General features: G+C 45.1%; 1 protein-coding gene across 5 annotated transcripts in view; it reads right to left on the reverse strand.

Annotated features, from left to right (window-relative positions):
- CEMIP2 (cell migration inducing hyaluronidase 2) overlaps positions 1-20,481 on the reverse strand; it is an 86,315-nt gene extending 65,834 nt beyond the window's left edge. Inside the window, exons 1-5 of one of the 5 annotated variants that reach the window (XM_084764375.1) lie at positions 20,022-20,481; positions 18,388-18,474; positions 17,405-17,485; positions 5,185-5,536; positions 335-475 (exon numbers count right to left, since the gene is read on the reverse strand). In XM_084764375.1, coding sequence (XP_084620501.1) covers positions 335-475; positions 5,185-5,524 — 481 coding nt within the window. In that variant the 5' untranslated portion in view covers positions 5,525-5,536; positions 17,405-17,485; positions 18,388-18,474; positions 20,022-20,481. Of the gene's footprint in view, positions 1-334; positions 476-5,184; positions 5,537-10,106; positions 10,140-13,741; positions 13,885-17,404; positions 17,486-18,387; positions 18,475-20,021 lie in introns of those variants that run through there. The other 4 variants (XM_084764378.1, XM_084764374.1, XM_084764376.1 and 1 more) reach the window with 4 other exon arrangements.
- Between the last annotated feature and the right edge of the window lie 484 nt (positions 20,482-20,965).

Consider the following 20,965-nt stretch of genomic DNA (forward strand, 5'->3'; position numbering starts at 1 on the left):
TGGGGTGGCCCGCATGGGTGATAAGCACCCCCTGATTCCAATCCCAGCAGCTTCCTGGCTGCCACCATGGTGTGACCAAGCCACAAGCTCCTCAGAGGAAGGTGCACCAGTGTCCCTGCCTCCCCTGCCAGTGGGGCCCACACCCTCTGGCACTCTAAGTCAAAATAAATTCCTCTCTCAATCCCAGCAATGAAGAAATAAGCGGGCACCCCTTTGTCTTATTTCTTTCTTTTTTGAACAAAGTCTACAATAGATATTCTACACGGGCAAGAGCAAATGCCCCCCACATTATAGAGCATCCACGTGGCCCCCACAGACAGGGACTACTACGTACCTCCATCCTGAATGACTATAGAATTCACTGTAGCATCTGAGGTCAGGCGGAACATATCCCCCTCCTTGATAATAACATGCTTCGCAGAATCTTGTCCTGGATCCCAGTTCCTGAGACGAGGGTTTTGATCTGGACAATTCTCTACAAAACAGCAAAACCCTGATAGAGAATCCAGCCTAACAAAGTGCAAGAAAACAACAAGACCAGCCAAGCCAAAGAATTACTGTTGCCGAATGCAGATCTGCACGGAAGCTACAGACACACCGATTTCCTGCCCCTGGAATGAAAATCCTATCCCGTCTCAAACCTGAGAGGTATCAATTCTTTACTTCAACATATTTTTTAAAAAAAAGTAGCACAAAATTAAGTCATCAACACTCAATTCAGGTCCAACTTCACCAGATAAAAATGAAGTTTCCCTGACTATCCATTTCATAAATGAACAACAGGAAGGGTGAATTTCCCTTGGAACCACACTAGAAAAACGGTTTTAAAAAGAAAATAATAAGCTGGCAATGTAGCTCACTGGTATAGTGCTAGCTTAGCATGCCTGAGGTCCTGCATTTGATGCCCATCACACACACACACACACACACACACCCCTCTCACCCCACCCCCGCCTTGACTATCATAAGCAGAAATTGCAGAACTTTCTAGCATGCAAGTTAGATAATCACAAGTTCCTTCCTAAACACAGAGAATCAGAAAGTAGGCAGCAAAAGCACCCTGCCCCCGCTCCCGACACATACACTTTCCCAACAAAACTACCGAACACACATGGCCAAAACCATGACTTCTCATTTTCAGATGAGAAAATGACAGAGCAGTGAAGCCGCACAAAGATTAGTTAGCAAGCTGGGTGACATGGAAGCTCTGCCTGAAGCAATCAGGTCCGTTACGTGTAATCCTCCTGTAGCTTGCCTCTTAAGTACCAGATAATAGATGACAGCTGTTGTTTAGTGTGTGAAACATTTATAGTGGAGAGAAAAATCATAGCTTCACTTCTGATCAACTAGCAAAATCAAGACTTGTCAAAGACCGTATTGCCACTCTGTGAAAGATACTATGAATTTTGTAAAGTATGGGTGGGGGATGGTATATTCCTTCAAGTCAATAAACCATGCTGGGAAGGGGACCTACATAGAAGTCCTCTGAAAGACTCCTCCCAGAAGGGGATCGAATCAGATGCTGACAACCACAGCCAAACTTTAGAGCACAAGGAGTCTTATGGAATAGTGGGGATTGAAGAACACAGAAGTGACAGAAGATCCATAAGAGGACCAATAAAGCCAACAAATCTGGGCCCACGGGAGGCCTGTAGAGACTGATGCACCAACCAAGGACCATGCGTGGAGAAGACCTAGGCCCCCAGCTCATATGAGGCTGATACGTAGCTCAACCTCCATATGGGTCCCATAGCAAAGGGGGCAGGGACTGCCTCTGCCAGGGATTCTGTTGCCTGCTCTCTGATCTCTTCTCCCTGGTGGGGTGGACATGCCAAGCCATAGAGGAAAAGGATACAGGCAGTACTGACGAGACTTGATAGACTGGGGTCAGTTGGAAGGGGAGGAGGACTCCCCCTTTTTCAAGACTAGGGGAAGAGGATGAGGGGAAAGGAGAGGCAAGGTGGGGCTCATAGAAGACAAGGGGGGCTACGATCAGGATATAGCGTGAATAAATTAAAAATGAATTTAAATTAAAAATAGATAATGTGGTTGCTTATTTTCATTGATGATTTACATAATTTCTTATTGAAGTGATAATAAAAATTATTTTTTCTAAAAAAATAAAAATAAATAAATAAACTATCCTGGGAAAAATCCATCATGGACACAATCATTAAGTGATACATACTGTGCAAAGGAAGAAAGAGGTAGGGTAACTGAGGCAGCTTCACAGACTCAGGCCCCAAAGGACGGACGGTATAGCCAAGAGGAGCTTCAAGAGGAGACAAGAGTACAAGAAATGCTGACGCTGACGGAGTCAAACACCCAGATTCGCTTCTCAGTCCCCACATCTAGCTGTAACTGCCGTCTCCGAGGGATCCAGTGTCCGCATGTGGCCTCTGTGATCAACCCACACATGCGGGCATTCACCCACACGGATACACACACATGCACATTAGTGAAAACAATAAAGGTAAACCTATTTTCAAAAGAAGAAAGATGTGTGTCCCCTGTCATCCTTGGGGCACCTATATTTAAATTAAGCACCTGTATCTAAATTAAGCAAAGGTAGCAATGCATGACACAAGCTTAAGGACCATAAGAAGACATATTGTGTCTAGGTCGAAGGCTCACATGTGGAAACAGAGACTATTGGTGAAGAAGAAAGGCACTCTGAGTTTGCATTTTGAACCTGCACACCCAATGCTGTCATCTTCCTATTAAGCAGCCTATGCTGTCACTCTGACGTGAGAGCGACTAGATTTAAATTAGTCTCACAAAGGCCTCAGAAATTATTTGAGGGGATTATTTTTCTCATAGCAGATTCATAATTAATATTTAACTCTTCACATTACTAAGCGATCATTATCTTTGGGGCTGGTGGTGTGACTCACTGGTACGATCTTGCTTAAGATAGACAAGGCCCAGGGTTCGAAACCCAGCACCACAAAAAAATAAAATAAACTGACTTTTCCTCAACCTCCTTATTTTCTCATTAGACATACAGCCGGAATTCTCCATAGTGTTAGATAAGAAGTAAATGTGTGTGTCCCATGTCACAGGCTACTGAGAAGGAATTCCAGTCTGTGGAGACCTGGAGCCCACTGTAATAGTTATGCAATTCCTCTTAATTGCTTGTAATCAATTCCTAGAGAACACACTCTATTAGAACCATCACAAGATAAAACAAAACAAAACAAACAAACAAACAACAATAACAACAACAAAAGAAAAAATGGTTCCTTCCGGTAAAATATACTTAACTGAGAAAAAAGAAAATGTCTGATGTGCAGAAATCATTAAAAATCAACTCAGCCAGCCCCATCTTCCAGGCTGGCCCACTTGTGGAGTAAAGCACATTTGTAATTGTAACAGCAAACCACACACTGAGGCTGACCATAAAGCCTTTCAGGGCACCAGATGTTTCCAGCGGTCATCCGCACCTGTGTTGCCAACACATGAAACTGAAGAAGACTGACTGAAGGAACTGTATCTGCAGCCCAGTGCTTCGGATGGACTAAGAAAACACGCAGGAAAGCCACAGATTCCAGTTCCGAGTTCCCACTAGTCTGGCTTCCCTTCCCTAAAGATCATGTGGGAAATGTGAATCAGAGCTCGGTTATTAAGCTTGGAACTGGGAAGAGAAAGTCAGCACTACATACAAGGGAAATCAAAGAAATTCATGGTGTGGTCAACTGGCTCATCAACAAAGCTGTGGACAGGCTTATCTCTCTTAGAAATGTTGGTAACTTCTTCCTCCTGGACCTTAAGATTTACAACATCCCTAAAGTACCCCAAAAATCAAAATAAAACAATATCTGTAAGTTTTACAAAAGGCCAAAGGATATAACTGCTACACTGTTATATCCAGTTATAAAGGCATCTACTCAGACAAAAATCTGTAGTAGGCTTTGTTCAAAAAAAGGCAAAAGACAAAGGTGTGCTCAACTCAGGTGGTAATGGTCTGGTCCTCTACACCCTGGGGCCTCTAACTAATGAATGGGCAAGCCTACAAAGCTACTGTTTGCTGAAAACATATCAAAGTTGACAGGCAACAGGTTTCTCCAAAACCAATCAAAGTAAATCTATTACCATTAAGTTCTCCTGTGTGTGTGTGTGTGTGTGTGTGTGTGTGTGTCTGTCTGTCTGTCTGTCTGTCTGTCTGTCTGTCTGTCTGTGGAGTAGGGAGTGAGTAATACAAGCATGTGGAGGCAAGAGAGCAACCCGAGAGTCACTCCTCAGTCAGGCTAGGCCAGCTCCGTTCAGCCTCAGGAATCTGCCTGGTCCTACCTTCCCAGCACCAGGATCACAAGCACATGTGACCAAACCTAGCTGTGCTTTTGTTTTGTTTTATTAGATTTTCTTTTTAACTTTTACTTGCATGTAATTGTTTGTGAATGTATGACTGGTGAACGCAGGTGTCTGAGGAAAGCAGAAGAGAGCATTGGAGGCCCGACAGTTCTGGGTGACTATTCCCAACCCCCATCCCCTGCACAGGTTGTGGGGACTAAACTCAGTGCTCACCAACTGAATTATCTCCTCAGCACCGATCATTAAGTTTCTGACCTGGCTTCCAGAAAAGCAAATATCGTTTAAGAAATTAAAGCTTCCCTACATGATACTCAGCTACGAACAGAATGGGAGGGGCCGGCCAAATGGATCGACATGCACACCTGCACAGAAGTTTCTTTACAGAACACTCCATAACTCTAAAGCATTTTTTAAAAAAAAATGTTTGCACTGTTTATCAAGCCTGTCACCAAGGACAAAACAGGGCTTTTTAAGTCACTTGTTTGTTTTTAAATAAAGTTTACTTGCTCACTAGTCATAGGACCAAATAAACTTTTTGCGATCCAAAACCCACAGCTCCCACGAGGATTAGCGGAGCCCGTGGAAAGCATCTTAAGAGATTCACCAAGAACAACTTGAGCCCTGAAACACAGTGACAGGAAGAAAGAATGGGGAAAAAAGAGAAAGAAAACTAAGCCTTGCTACAGATTCCTCAGATAACTGCTCTCATTCATAAGGAGTTACGCCACCTCCTACCTGTGCATTGGATAGCTACAGCCAGCCTAGGCAACAAAAGAGGGGTTTCTTTCCTTTAATATATTCTCTGTCCTCCCTATAACTCTTCTTTTGAACTATACCCACATGCATACATTTGCATCCACATGCAGCACATACCATCTGGAGCATATTTTGAGGAGATTCCCAAAATGACTGCAAGCGCCACGAAAAAGGAGAAGCTGGTGATGGCAAAACAGATGAAGGTGTTCTTGTGTCTCTTCTGCTTTCGGCTCTCCCTGGGCGGCGGCCGCTGCTGCTCCTCTGGGGAGAAGGCGAAGGTTGCTGCTGGGGCTTCTTGGCTCCTGGAGGTCAGTTTGGCTGAAGTGTGATTCTTTGGAGGAGGAGCAGGACGTAAGGGGACCACCTTCCCGGGAACATAACCAGGTGAGCGATGGCCGTTACCGTTTTGAGGTGGCAGGAAAGCAGGGGAGTGTCCCCTGGAACCAGCGGCATACATGATATCCTGTCACTGGGAAAAGGAAAAGGTTTTGAACATGTATGCTGAAACGGCTTTAAAACTTTGTTTTGAGGCAGGGTCCTGTAGACCAGGCTGGGCTAAGAACTTACTATGTAACCTGGGCTAGCCTCAAACTGATGACAATGGCCCTGCCTCCCAAATACTGAGCCTAGAAGCATGAACCTAGCTTATAAAAAAAAACATTTTCAGCGCTAGGGATAAAACCCAGTCATCTGTGCATGTGATGCAAGCACTATACCATTAAGCCACACCCCAGCTATAAAACATGTAATGAGGAATATGCTAAGGCAAACATAAATCTGTTTTGTTTTTATTTTTGTTTGGGGGGAGGGGGTTTCGAGACAGGGTTTCTGTGTAGTCTTGGCTGTCCTGGACTTGCTTTGTAGACCAGGCTGGCCTTAAACTCACAGAGATTCATTCGCCTGCCTCTGCCTCCCAGAATGCTGGGATTACAGGTGTGCGCCACCGTGCCCAGTTCTGTTGTCTTTTTGTTTTTATCCAGTGACATTAAGTATATCCATAAAGTTGTGTGGCCGTCAGCCCCATCCTTTTTCAGTAATTCTTCAATGACCTGAGAATCAGCACCATTAACACACTTCCCCATCCTCACCCCAGCCGGGTACCAGTCTACTGACTGAAAATACTACCCCAGTTACATCCTCGATTCAGGAACTGTGCAAGACCATCACCACCACCACCACCTTCACCGACTGTCCACCGCAGATTACTACATAATCACTTCCTACAGCTGCCTGGGTGACAACGAAGCAAGCGATCATGGTTTGAGCTTCACAGCCCTAAACTCTTTAGTTGAAGATACAAGTCCATGTATCACAGGAGAACCCCATAGAGACCCTAGAACATTCTAACAGATAGGCATTCACATTTGGATGTTCCATCTCCCCTACTGGAGCTATCTCATGGTTAAGCAGTTTAACCGTTTCTCTATGTTGCCTCACTTACCTACAGATGCTGAATGCATTCAGCATTGAATGTTTAGCCTCGTGTGGTGACGTGTGCCTATAATCCAGCATGTGGAAGGTGGAGGCAGGAGGATCAGGACTCCACTGCTAACCACAGCCGCATAGCAAGTACAAGGCCAACATGAACTACAGTACGCCTTGCCCTCCCCTCCATCCCCACCACCAGCCAAGCACAAACGTAAAAAGAATCTAAAGTTTTTCTTTCTTTAAATCCTGAAACGTTCAAAGTAGACATCAAACTATGGTTCTGTTGTTTTGGATGTTATTTTTGATTGTTTTTGTTTTAAGCTAAAATACATTTAATCCAACAAAACTACACGTAGGCACCATTATTCCCATTTGGCTCACGAAAAAGTTGAACCCTAGAAAGAGATCCACACTTCAGCCTGGGACAGAATCGGAACCTAACTGGCCTCAAACAGTATGTTAAGTTCTGGAATCTTCCACGAATGAATTCACTCAGCTAATGATACAGGATTCTCCATTTACTAAGAAACACACACACACACACACACACACACACACACACACACGCCCTTCTCTTTATGATCATCAATGTGGGCACTAAAAAGAACAAATTTTTAATAAAATTTAGAAGGGAGAGGGTAGAGGGAAAGAATAAAGAAGGGAAGGGAGAATGGCGGAAGAGGCAGCCAGCTCTACCATAATGTGCTACTGCTAGGGTGACTTTTGATAACCATGATGCGCTCAACAGCTTCAGGACATCCCACCGCTCCCATTATACCCTTCCTTAATAACCAGAGTGTCCCAGGTCACCTGACTTCATCCAGTACCCTCACAATACTTTCCCCCCTGTCTACCACCAAATAAAGAAGACTCATCTAGTTGTACAGAGGCCTCCTAAGTTCTCTAAACAATCAGCAAACCCATGAAACATAAAATGGCTCACAGGTAAGTATTTCCGGGCCCAAATGGCACGGAGATGAATGGAGAACACACAGGGGGTGTGGTCAGGAACTGATCATGAGTTTACAAGAGGCACAGACCATTCTCAGAGTCCTGTGTCTATCAAAATGACTAGGTCTGTAGGGCTTGGTGTGTGACTAAAAGCCATTATTCAGATGAAGCTGAAAGTCGTTATTTAAATAAAGCTTAGACTGCAGACAAAGAAAGAAGAGCACCATCCAAGGTGCTGTTGAGGAGACGGCTGTATTCACCAAGCAGCAGACCCAAACAATGGACACAGCCAAGCAGAGTGCAACAGAGAACAGCTGTCCATTAACAAAGGAAGGGGCAGAGGGGATGTCCCTGAATGCCAGGCTCACTGGGAGGGGACACAACTGTCACTGTCTGCAGTGACAGGGGCGAGATCGATGCCCCTTGAGCTGCAGTCTTTTTGCTTCATTGTCTCAGGGTGAGAAGGGCTGGTGTTACTTGTCAGGCTGAGGGGCCTGCGGGGGAGATAATGTGTCACACCAGATGTAGCCACAAAAAAATTAAAATAAAATAAAAAGCAGTGAGAGGCTCCAGGGAGTCACCAATCCACTGGAAATAACAGAATAATATGTACTCAGTGTCACAAAATGGCAACTTAACAAGAAAATGTAGAAGGCATCTGCCACAAATGAATCCTTCTGAGTCCATTAGCCTACTGGCTGAAAATGACAAATGAGCCACCATTGTTGTCCTCAAAACTAAAATAGTACTTCCATGATACTTTAGAGTAAACATTGTAAAAAAAAAATAATAAAACAACAAAAAAAACCCACCTTATTTTCAATTCATAAAAATTATTAAAAGGGAAAAACAGAAACATGCCTCCTACAGGTTTTATTTCACATCGACGGATTTACTTTAGAGATGGTAGGATGAGCACATAACTTTCAAAATATAGATTGCCACTTAGAGGTCTAAATTATTCATGAGAAAGGTGTGTCACTAAGTGAGGAGGCAGCAGTGCTCAGCATCATTAGAGCGCTGTGGTAGAAACCATGTGCGGTTCAGACAAAAGCTTTGAGGCCTCCTCAAGAAATCCAGCTCCCAAATTCTGTTTAAACCCCTTGTTTGGAAAAGGTAAAAATCACCCAGAAAATACTGCCAAAATGGTGTTCAGCCTCCCAAGCTCTCAACAACAGCTGTTTAATCCTGAAAATCCTGTAGCGGAAGAGTACTGGAATTCTAGCTTCCACTCAAACATCAGGTACAATCTGGGGTTTACTGGGGCCTCATGTTTCACTTTAATGGTGTGTGCTAGCATTACTGGTCTTTCTTGTTTTGTTTTGTTTTGTTTTGTTTTGTTTTTCAAGACAAGGTTTCTCTGTGTAGCTGTGGCTGTCCCGGACTCTCATAGACCAGGCTGGCCTTGAACTCACATTGATTTACCTGCCTCTGCCTCCCAAGTGCTGAGACTAAAGGCGTGCGCCACCAAGCCTGGCTACTGGTCATTTTTTAAAGGTCGCTCTTGTAATGGAAATCAGATTACAATGAACGGGTTCATCCTTGTTACTCCACCTTTTAAAGGCTACTATGGCATGGCACAGTCCCTGACATAAACACGCCATCTAATGGGAACAACCAAGTCGTTCATGCACGGCACCAGATGACTGAAATGGCAAAATGAGCTAATTGCAAGATGAAGTTATATATAAATGCAGGTTTACTGGAAGCAGCTCCCAGTCGCTGTTGAAAGAGGGGAGAGAGAAGGATTAGAAGAGAGATATAAAAAGAGAGAGGAGAGAATGCAGAGGTGGTGGGGGGGGGCACATGGAGGGGGGAACCAAGGAACCAAACTGTCTGGACTACACAGTGAAGGGCCCCCAGGAGAGGAAAGGCCCCTTCCCTGGGCTAGGGAATCCAGGCTAGAGGGCAGGGTATGCCAACCACGCCCTGTAGCAAGTACGAACCAAGGAGTGCCTGAAGCCACACAGAGATCAGAAAAGCATTCCACAGTTTTTACAACATAATTTTTCAAAAGTCCTTGAATATATACCTGAGGCCTTAAACATATTAGCTCAAAAGACTTAGTTATAAATCAAACAACAAATAATGCAAATTTTTCACATCAGTAAGACGAGTAAATATTTAAGGAAGGTACCTAAAGAAATGTCTAAGACTATAAAAACCTGACTTACAAATGCTGCCAAATGTTAGGAAAAGTAAGCATTCAAATAAATATGTAATGTGTAATATTTTTTTCCAATTCTCAATCTCTTCTCCCACCCACCACCAAAATAGCCCTAAAACCTCACTATTGTTTTAAATAAAATATTTTTCTTGGGAAACAGGCATATGCATGCTCCAAAAAATAGCAAGACTAGAGGAACACATACGGCTTATAAAGAGCCGCGAATTAATTTATGTGGTATAAGTATAGCCAGTTAACACAGAACGCAATTATTTTTAATTATGATAATATTAAAGGGGATCATGGGTGGGACTTTGAGAAGATTGCTTATAGTTTTTAAATAGTTGACAGTTCCCAAGCACTACACTGCCTTGTCTAGGAGGCTTCTCAAGAGTCCCTAAGCTCCTATTCCACTTGCTCTTGCTGTACTGTTTAAAGTCTAGCTTTGAGCCTTACGCTTCAGTTAATTTATGTATGTATCCATCCGCCTCACCTTGGTGTTTTCACAGGACCTTATACACAGTAGGTTCTCAATAAGCAGCTGCTGTACTTAGACCACAAATTCCTGCAAAAGAATTCATCATAAATGCTATGCTAAAGGGGGGGCTGAGGGGGGGGGGAGAAAGAGAGAGAGAGAGAGAGAGAGAGAGAGAGAGAGAGAGAGAGAGAGAGAGATCTAAGTATAATGTGGCACATATTCACCCCATATATATACAGGTGCACACACACATAATAGAAGGAAAACAGAGACAGGTGAAAATCTGTGTAATTTTGTGTTAATTGAGTCCCAAAGAAACTGTTAAACTACAAAATTTCTCCATTTTTCTCTCTTCCTCTCTCTCCTCTTTCTTTCTCCCTCCGCTGTGCCCTGCCTTTTCTCCACACCCCACCATGGGAACTTTTCATTTAGCCCTTCAATATTCTAGAGGCTCTCAGAAAAGTCAGCTAGAACTAAAAAGTCAGCTCCTGCTTAACTATTACAAAATACAGTTGTAAACTGCAATCTGTTGAGTCACCTCTGCAAGCGGGAAGTCTTACAGAGAGTGCAGCAAGCGAGCCGGCTAACTTCGTCCTTCCACACGGTGCTGTCACGGTTTCAGTTGCAAGGTAGGAAATGCCGCCACGAAGCCGAGATGGCAAACCTTCCCCTCCACTTCCTACTGCTGACAGGGAGAAGGGATGAGCTGGATGAGAGAGAAAGCTCTCTGCAGCATAGGGGCTTATGGCTTACAGAGCAACAGATCGTGTATCGCTAGTCTTCTAAATGACGCAGCCCGACCACCCATTGTAGGGCTCACACGCACAGCTCCCCATCATACGGAACACCCAACGAGAGCCCAATCCTTTTGTCCCACTCACACTCTTACAATGTCCTCCTATACCTTTTATGAGAATCTGTTTTTAAATGGAAAATTCAGGCTTGTACAAACAGCCAAGATATCAGCATGATCTAATTGCAGATTTTTTTTTTTGAGCAAAGTAGTAAAGTTTGAAACAAAAATCAACTGAATACTTTGAAATCTTTGCTTCTAAGGATTCTGTTCAAAGGGTTAAAATTTGGCTAGGCTTTCTCTTTTGTTAAGGTCTTAGAAAATCTTCACAATGTGATCATAATTGTGTCTAAAAAGAAATGCAACAAAAGGCAAAATATTGCAGAAAAGAGGTGTATACAAATTAAGAAAACAAAGAATACATTTTACTATAGTTATCCAAGCATCTGACCCAATCAAACTGTTAGCTCCTAGCTCCTTTAAATTTTCAAGATTTTGTTTTGTTTTTCCAGGCAGGGTTTCTCTGTGTGTAGCCTGGCTGTCCTGGATTCACTTTGTAGACCACGCTGGTCTCGAACTCACTCACAGAGGTCCGCCTGCCTCTGCCTCCCAAGTGCTGGGATTAAAGGTGTGCACCACCACCTCCAGGCAAGATTCTGTATCTTTAACTTCTTGCTTTAGAGAGAGACACAACAGAGTATAACATCGATGTGACTTCCAGGTTCGTAGTTTGGTTTGGTTTAAAGAGATAATGTCAGGTGCCCCATTTAGTTTTTCTTGACAGAGAGACTGTGTCTGCTATAAGCTATAAGCATGAGCTTGCACACACAGCGCTGCTCAAGAAGAAATAAACTTAGCAACTGGGGACATTTTAGGCCCTTTTTGTTTTCAAACTTTCAAGTAAATACTTAAATGTGACCAATGTCAAAAAAAAATTGTGCAAACACATGTACACATCTGTGGAACAAAGAGGTTGGGAAGGTGTGTGTGGTGGGGTGGGGTGGGGGGCGTGGATTAGGGAGATGTATTACACACTGCATTCCCAAAGTATATAGTATAAAATGTTTTCCTCAAATAACTGCTGGGAGGCATTCAGCAGGAATCCTGTGTCTACAAACATAATGACTAAGGGAGAAAAGAGCAGGTTGAGAAAGTGAGTTGGCCTTTCCTTAGAGATCTCAGATTTGAATAAGCACGCCCCCAGGGAACTGAAGGCCCTAGCCCATATGTGCTCTGCTCCAAGCACACACTCCAGCAGGACATCTGGCCTCTTAATCTCTCTCTTTCCAGTCTCAGCATCAGGGTAGGGCACAATGGCACAATCCCGGCAACTGTGTGGCTTTAACATACTAGCTGACTTTTGCTAAGACTAGTTTACTTATACTGACCCCGGTTCACTTTCATGAAGCACCATGTACCCTAGCCAACTTTCTGGGTACAAGAGGTACACTAAGCCCTAACTACAAACCTCTCCCATCAAATAAAAGGATAGGGGATTAAGATATGAATTATTGTCTATCTCCCTATCTGCTTTCTCCACTTGATCAATGTAAACACACATTCTCTTCCTCACAAAGAAAAACTCCTCTAAAATATACTAAATATATTAAGATACAATACAGGGATATTATAAGGAATCTTTCAAATACACAACCTAAGGAGACTAACTGCACTAAAAAGCAAAAAAAGAAAAAGAAAGAAAAATGAATCCCTGCCAATCATTTACATTGGAATAAGTATTTTTACTTAAAATTACTTTAGCCTACTCCAAAACTCAATTTTAATTAAGTTATACTGTCCTAGAAAGATACAATCATGATCTAGTAAACACTCGAAAAACAAAAATTAGAAATAAGGAGAGGCTACCCTGAAGATAATAAAACAGCAGATACTTATGCTTCAAACAGGAGGTGTTCCTAGGGAAATTAGCAACTTAGGTGCAGTTTCACTGAGTAAGTCCTTAGCAACTTACCCTGTAATCTTCGGTCAGACCCACCCCTCAACTCCTCAAGGAGAAGATGCTTAGGGCTGGAGCGGCAGCTGTTCACGTAGAGCACCCAGGTTCCAGTCCCAGCACCCATGTGGTAGCTCAAAGCCATCTACAACTCTAGTTCCTGGGATATGGCGCCCTCTTCTGACCTCCCTGGGCACTAGGCATGCATATGCGGCCAGATAACTACGTGAACAAAACAGTCACAACACAAAGTAAACAAATCCTTTAAGAACATTTAAAGGGATAGTTTTAAATGCCTGATACCAAAAGTCAGTGAATACTTCCAAACTGTAAAGTTGTTGACCTTTAAGCATTTTAGTTAATTCTTACGTCTCGGGCCTTCACACAGGATGAGGCACATGCCTGACAGATGATATAATATACTGAACAGCCCCGCCTTTTCAGCTGTGCTAACCAAGTCCAGGAGAAGGACAAGGTGACAACCCTAAGCCCTCAAGAGCTGAGGGAAGCTAAAGCATCAGGAAAACACTGCCTGCCTATGGACTAGGGGGCCGAGGTAGCAATGAATAGAGCTAATAGCACTTGCCCAAGCAGAAACAAAAGCAAAGGGGAACAGAGCACACAGGCCTCCTGGTGGGTCTAGGGAACCATCAATTGTTGTGACCAGCTTTCTTCCAGAATGAGCTCCTGCAACAGACCAAACCGCGACACCACACTAAACCAAACTGGATGTGGTCACTTGTGCTCAGTGCCACAGAACTAAACTGTAAGTAAAAGAAAAAGATCTCAAAACAAAAATTTGCCCTAAATACAGAGGGCTGCAGTCTATCTGAGTCCCCATAGGATGGAAGAGCTGTCTGCTGCAGCACACAAAAGCAAATGGTTCGGCTTCCTTGTTCCTACCTTACAAAGCCCACTGTCCTGCTTCTTGCCTTTCTGCACAGTGAGAGCTGCCCCCATTCAGGGATCCCAGAGAAAAGCCACGCAGATCCACAGCTGTATTCTGTGTGGTTCCTACTCCTGACAGATCTCAAAGCTTCCTCAATCTGAAGAATCAGACAAAGGGGGAAGAGTCATTTGCATCTCGGCCCTGTTTCTTTTTATCCTGTTACTCTTCCTCAGATTTCTTCCCTCTCCTCTTATCCATTCTCTTAAAAAAAGCTCCGCCCCCAAGCTCTTCTAAGGCTCCTTGAACCACTCCCCCACCCCGACCCTCCCATCACCCCCACCCCTCCACCCTCCCACCCCCCACCCCCACCCCACTTCACCCTTGGTTCCCATTGGCTAGGAAGACATAAGAGAGGCTTCCAACCTGCTGACAGTGACAGATGGGCTGTGCAGAGGCCCACAATGGAGGCTTCTGCACGTCATACCCCTGCAGCTGACCTTCCAAAGGGAGACCCAAAGCCAAGGTCTGACCCGAAGGAGGTTGATTTAATTAATACAGCAAAGGGCAGGGCTGCCAGCGGCCTGCATTGGTTGGCCGCATTCTCTGGAGACTGTTAGGACAACCCTTTAAAATGCTGCTTAAGAAGAAATCGCCAGGAAGTTATGTTGGTGGCGCTGAAAGGTAAGCAAAGGGCTAAAGCCAGAGGAGCGGTTGACTGGCTAGCGCAGATGCACAAGGTAATGCTCTAGCCTTACGCTAACGTTGAAATGCTGTGCCTCCCAGAATAAAGACTATATCCTGGCCTGTTTTTCAAACCAAGGATTATCAAAGATGCCCAAGCAAAAATGATCCGGGCTACTCAATCATGGGACCAGAACCCAAGTATACTACTGTCCTTTCCCTAAAAAGGAAGCTTTCTAATCAGAGAACACAAGAATAAAACCCAGTTTGTTTGTTTTTTGAGACAGGGTTTCTCTATGCAGCTTGGCCCTCCTGGAACTCACTATGCAGATCAGGTGGCTTCGATCTCAGAGATCCACCTGCCTCTCTACTGGCATTAAAGGGGTATGCCACCATCTCTTGACACACTGGTTCTGCCTCACAATAGAAACATAGTGTTTAACACACACACACACACATACACAGCACACAAAAGCAAATGGTTCGGACAGCTACTGGCTGTCCCTGGTGAATAAGTAAGGACCAGGCACTTGTGAAATCAGCAGTTGTTGTTCGTAAGTAAAAGGATGCTGTGAACTTTGCAGGGAAGATTTCACATCCTTCATTTGGCTTTGTGACCTAGACAACCTTCAAATGCATCCTATTTCCTCTCAAGGCGCCAGCTCCTCACCACTTACTTATATTTGATTATCAATGGGGAGTGGTTATCCATGCATTCCCATTGAGCAATTAAGGCCACGCCTTTAACTTCATGAGTACAATCCTTTAAGCTTAGTGGGGAGACTTCCTAGTCAACAAAGTTGGTTGTATAATAGTGGCATTTTCAAAAGGAAAAAAAATTAATGAATTTTTCCTATTTCTTTTGAAATGGGACACAGGCATGTTTTTCTGCTAGTTACTCAAACTTGCCAGATGACCCGTTCTTCAGGAAAGAGTACTGGAAACAACAGCAGACAGCATTGTTGTGCAGAAGGCTTACAGTCTCCCAAGTGAAAGCCACTAACGAGGTAAAAGCCTCCAAATCAATAACTGGTTCACTGAGGAAACACAGAGTCCAGACCTGAGCAAGAAGACATATCTGCTCTGTGGTGCAGTAAGTTGTATGTTTTTTAGATATTTCATCAAACTCAGAGTCTATAAGGGCAGATCCTTTCTCAAGTGACTCACTGTGAATTGTCTTAAATTGCAGTTCTTCCCAACAACAACAATATCCCAAGTTCAAGGCCAGCCTGAGCTACATGAAACACATGGCAAACAACAACAAAAGTTCTTATTAAACACAACTTAACCTGCAGCCGAACTAAGAGTCAATCCTGGTACGCCTCCTGTAAAAAGTCCACCATTTTCCTCCTTGTGAAGAAAATGTCTTGTTACAAACCTATCTACAGAAGAGATCTACTGATAATTTCAAAACAGATTTGTCTCATAGATCAAAGGACTAATTTGTAAAGAGACAGTAATTATGTTTTCTGAGTCTATTTTACTTTTTGTAGAGACATTTTACTGAAGACTCTATGCCTCATTTATCTATCTGATGGCCTATGCCTTATCTAGACTATAAAAACAGTAAAACATTTGCTGAACACAGTTCTTGACCAGCATTAAAGGTTTCTCAAAAGGAGCCGAGAAAGAGAGAGGAAAAAAAAAAAAAAAGACCACACAAACGATTCTATAACTCACAAAAAAGAAATCTGAATGTTTCCAGAAACTTGCTTCTTAAGGAAAAAGAAGTGCACTTCTACAGTACTGCAAATTTGCATCCTGTTTACACAAAATGCAAGTGAAGCTAACATTTTTTTTACTTGGAGTTCCTTATTTGACAGACATTTATCACAATCACCACCCTACTACGTGCACAAGAGCATGGGCAAATGAATATGGGAGATGAAAAGACATGGGTCTCCCATTAAAACAGGTACAGCTTAGGTGTCTAAGCTTAAGTGAAAACTATTTAAACACTTAAATAACTGCCAACGAAAGCAAAGTGGAATAAAAGAATAAATGGGGAAAGTCGGGGTAATTGCTGTCTGGAAATAAGGACAAAGAGGTTCTTGTCCCTGCTCAGCCATTAATTTACTACATGACCTTGCCTAATTAGTGAGCCTCTCAGGGGTCTCTACTTCCATGCTTTATCAGTATTTTTAGAATCCCTTGGAGCCACAGGCCAGGACTGGCTTGCCCAGCAGTGTCCAATACCACCACTCACATTCACATCATCCGCAGAAGCCACAGTTAACTTTATAGCTTTAAGCATCTGAGTCTGGACTTCCATCAAACGCAATTTCTGAAATGTCGGCTGACCTTGTGTCCATTTCAAGTGGGAGAACTAACACAAGTGTGGCTTATGGTTTCCCGTTTCACCCTGACAACAGCTGCTGTGATGATAGCCTTTAACAGTCTCGTTGAAAATTCTACCTCTTTACAAATGGAGAAGATAAAAGTGAATTTTTGTTTCATAGTCTCAGCCATGCGGCTGCCTCACCTACACCTATTCCAATGTTGACCTTGTTGGGACATCAGAGTAAAAGGCTTTGGAGACAAACTCAGACATCTTGAGTGATGCCTTGTACCAGGCGGCCCGTCCCTCCAGTCAATGTTCCCAAGCCAAAACCAATGATAAGATTCCCAAGAGTGGGGTGGGCAGATGCCCTGACGAGGGAGGCACATCACAGAACATCCATCAGCCAGGCTGCAGTCCAGAACACCTGCTTCCATTCTGAAAGGGACCAATAAATGGAAATCTGTGGTGGAGGCTAGTTTCATTGAGCTATAATTTATATCTATTTATAGCTTGTTCCAAACTACAATATAAAATACCTTCGGGTTGGCAGTGTTAACTCAATAATTTGCATATCAATTGCAAACTTAATTGACTCCAGCATATTCATCAAGCATTTTAAAAGTTACCCCACAGGTGAAAAATTTAGTGATTTGCCCAGTAGTAAACCATTATCAGCTGCCAAAGCCTTCTTTCAAACCTATGCCTGACTTCTCACCTTCAGTTTTGCTGAGTGAAGTTCAGGCCAGTAACAGTGGTGGTGGCTGTAGCAATGGGAGGCCAGCCTAGGCTATAGAGGCTGTCTCAAAAAAATAAGAAAGAAAGAAAGAAAGAAAGAAAAAGGTGGTACTTCTTATGCCAATTTTCAGTCTCTATTATTTTGCCTGATTTAACAAATAGTGTCAGAAACTGTTCCTACTGCCCAGCCTCCAGTAAGGCCGCCCTCCTAAAGAGGCAGAGAGGCACAGTCGGTCTCCCATTCACACGCTGATAAGATCTCAGCATTGTTAGTTTGCTTGGGTCCCCCAGCAACACTCATTTCCTCAGCTGCAGCCTTACTCATCTTTGTCAATGGAAACCACTGGGATCTCCCGCCCTCTGCTTCCCCATCTGCAGCCGCTCCTTCACTTCCCTCTCCCACTAACAGAAAGCGCCTCAGAGCAATGCTGAGAGTCCTTCCAGAATGTCTGGCACGCGGTGAGTGATTTATAAGTATTCAGTTAATGGAGCCGTGGCAGTTGGATAGATGGGTGCATGACTAGTAACTATGTCAGAGCACTTTATAACATATAGACATTTACAAACGTGGGGCTCCAACTGTACATTCAGTAACGGTTTTCTCTTCTGAAATGTGTCTCATCTATCTCAATTTCAGAAGCTTGCTCAGGGACACACAGCTAGTAAGCGGCATCCTCTGGGTTACCAAAGGGCCCGCAAGCCCATTTTCTAGGGAGTTGTGGAGGAAGCCTTAACTGTGTCCCCTAGAGCTTAACTGAGGTGTTGCCACTTCAGCTTTCCTGTGATTCATTCTAACACCTCAGGAAACCCAGTGGCTACAGGCTAGATGAAGAGAGGAGACCCTCCTCAAACAAGCAGCCATGGACGCGCTATTGCAATCACACAGGATGGACGTGACAGGAGCCCAGTGAAAAACTTAGATGCTAATGTTCTGCACACACACTCACACGCACAGATCGACACACTCACCACTTCTCAGCTAACTGATCCACAGGCTGACAAAGAGCAGGTGGTGGCTCAGAAGTCACTTCTAACCTTAATCTTTCTGTCCTGTAAGGACAAAAATTAGATAAACAGTATGGGACAGAGTGAATTTCAAGTCATAAGACAAATGTCCAGTCCAACCCACCACCCTACACATAAATAAGACGAGTTATTTCAAAGACACAAAACGCCATCGCAACCTGCCCTGTGTTTACTAAATGAACAACATGCCAGAAAGGCAAACTCAAAAGAATCCTCTGAAAAATAATGAGGGACACACCAGAGCAGGATGCCCAGACCAGCGCTAAGGCTTCAAGCTTCTTTGAAATCTTTAGGGATGCATACAAATATTTTACCAATGGCATTGTATCATGTAGATTTCTTCTGTTCGGGCTTTTTTTTTTTTTTCAAGATGTTCATTTTTCATTCAATAAATAAATTTAATCATGAGTGGTATGTCAAAAAAAAAAGAAAGAAAGAAATCTTTAGGGATGTATATAATAAGTTTTATGTATTTGGGGTTAGTGGCCATTTCCAACATGTGCCTGGTTGCAGCGGGGAGTGAGGCCTCTCTCAGCTTGGATGAGAATTTTCTCCCCGGTTCCCCCCCCCCCCGCCCCGCCTCCTCCGCGCCCTCCTTTAAATTCTCTTTTTACTGGCAAGCGCTCTCAAGACTTCTGCACACCTTCAACATGTGCAACCCTGCGGCAGGAACCTAAGAACATGAGTAGTTCAGGAACAGAAGGGAAGCTCCTAAAATATTAGACACTTTATCTTTAACCCCCAACCGCTGATGAAAGCAGACATATATCAAAGTCTGTTTTCCTAACCTTCGGAGAAGGATTTTTAGTGAGGTGTTTCCGCCCCCAGAGAGAAGTCTGGCAACAAACATCAACCCTCAGCAGAGGGTCCACAGGCAAGTCAGAACCTTGGTTTTATTGCTGGAGCCTAGTAAGTCGTAGTATTAAGTGCAGCACCTCAGGGCACTCGCAATGAAAACCCCATTCTTTGCCAGGACCTCCCAACTCTGCGGGGGTAAAAGTTGGGAACTGGGTCCTGTGCTAAAACTGGTCACCAGACTTAAAGATGTCCAGATTCTAACGCCGCGTTTCACCACAAGGAACAGGGTCACACTAACCCAAGGGAATAGTAGGAGACAAAGATCCCCCGCCCCCCGAAACTTCACACAAGCGCGCGCGCTCGCAGACGCCAAGGCTTCACAATGCACATTCCATCAATCCTTCACTGCGGTCCGCGTCCCCCACGCAGTCTTTCCAGAAAGTTTAGGGCTGTTCACATCGGCATTAAAAGGTCCATTGTTACCCTCCCCGGGGACGCAAAGTGAGAGAGAGAGAAAAAAAAGGAGCAAATCCCTATTCCCAAGGACCCTTTTTGATTTAAAAAGGTTGAGTTTCGGGGAGAGTTGGGAGAACCCCGGCGGGAAAGCGCCAACGAAGACGGACTCTGGGACCCACAGGATGTTGTGCAAAACACCAGCACAGGGACGGCCAGGCCTCCAGGACACTAAAGTGCGCAAATCGGATCCGCGCCTTCTCCGCTCCAAGGACCGCCAAGGAGGCGGGGCTGGGGACCCGCGACCAGAGGAGCCTTACCTTCCCCTCCCCCTCCGGGCGTCGGTAGACACTCAGGTGTCTACGCGGTAGCTCGAGAAGCGGGAGCGGAGCTCCTGGAGTGGCCGCGCGTAGATCTCCTCTCCATGGCCAGAAACCCGCGACCGTCTGCCGCTCTGAATGCAGCGGCAGCCGCAGCCTCCGCCGGAGGAGAAGCAGTAGCGACCGGGGAATAACGCTCCTCCCTCCGCCTCCGCGGCCACCTCCTCCAGCCAGCCCGGCTTGGCGCTCTGGGTGCCTTCCCCTCCCGGAGGAAGAGGAGGGGAATCGCCGTCTGGACGGCGCGAGCCCGTGCGGCCCCGAGACAATAGCGACAGGGCGCGTTCCCGAGCCGCGCAGGTCCCCGGACGGCGGGCGCCGCGGCTCGCTAGGGTCCCCCTCGGCAGCCACCGGCCACACAAGCGCCGGCTCCGCTGGGCCGAGAGTGCTGGGGATTGGGCAGGCGGCCGCAAGCTAGGAAGGCGGGCGCAAGGGCGGGGCCTGTGAGTGGGCGGGGCTTGTTGTCGGAGGGACGCGACCCGCGGAAGCTCCTCCTACCACAAAGCTGCGGACGACAGCCCAGCGCCTCCATCTGCCTGCCGCGGGAACAGCGTCCGCCCGCTCTGCCTGAGCTCCCTAGCGACACCCTGGGCTTTGGCTGCTGGCGACTACCTGGGAATTCGCGCGAAATGGCTGGGCTGAACCTGAGTCTACACTCCTCAGGAACCCTAGCTGAGCCTGACTCGGTTTCCCGTCGTCTCCGGCCGACCTGAGGCTGCAGCCACATGATCTGTAGCAATCTGAGCACGCTACAGGACACCCATCACCACCAGGATTAAGCTGGCTCCTCTGCCCTCTTCACCCATGGCTGAATCTGATACTGCATACCTGTCACCTCTTGACAAGGCCGGCATGAGCCTGCTGCCTCCATCACTCAAAACTGAGCC

The sequence above is a fragment of the Acomys minous genome (genome assembly GCF_964271855.1).
Source record: "Acomys minous genome assembly, chromosome: 2".
Lineage (NCBI taxonomy): Eukaryota > Metazoa > Chordata > Mammalia > Rodentia > Muridae > Acomys > Acomys minous.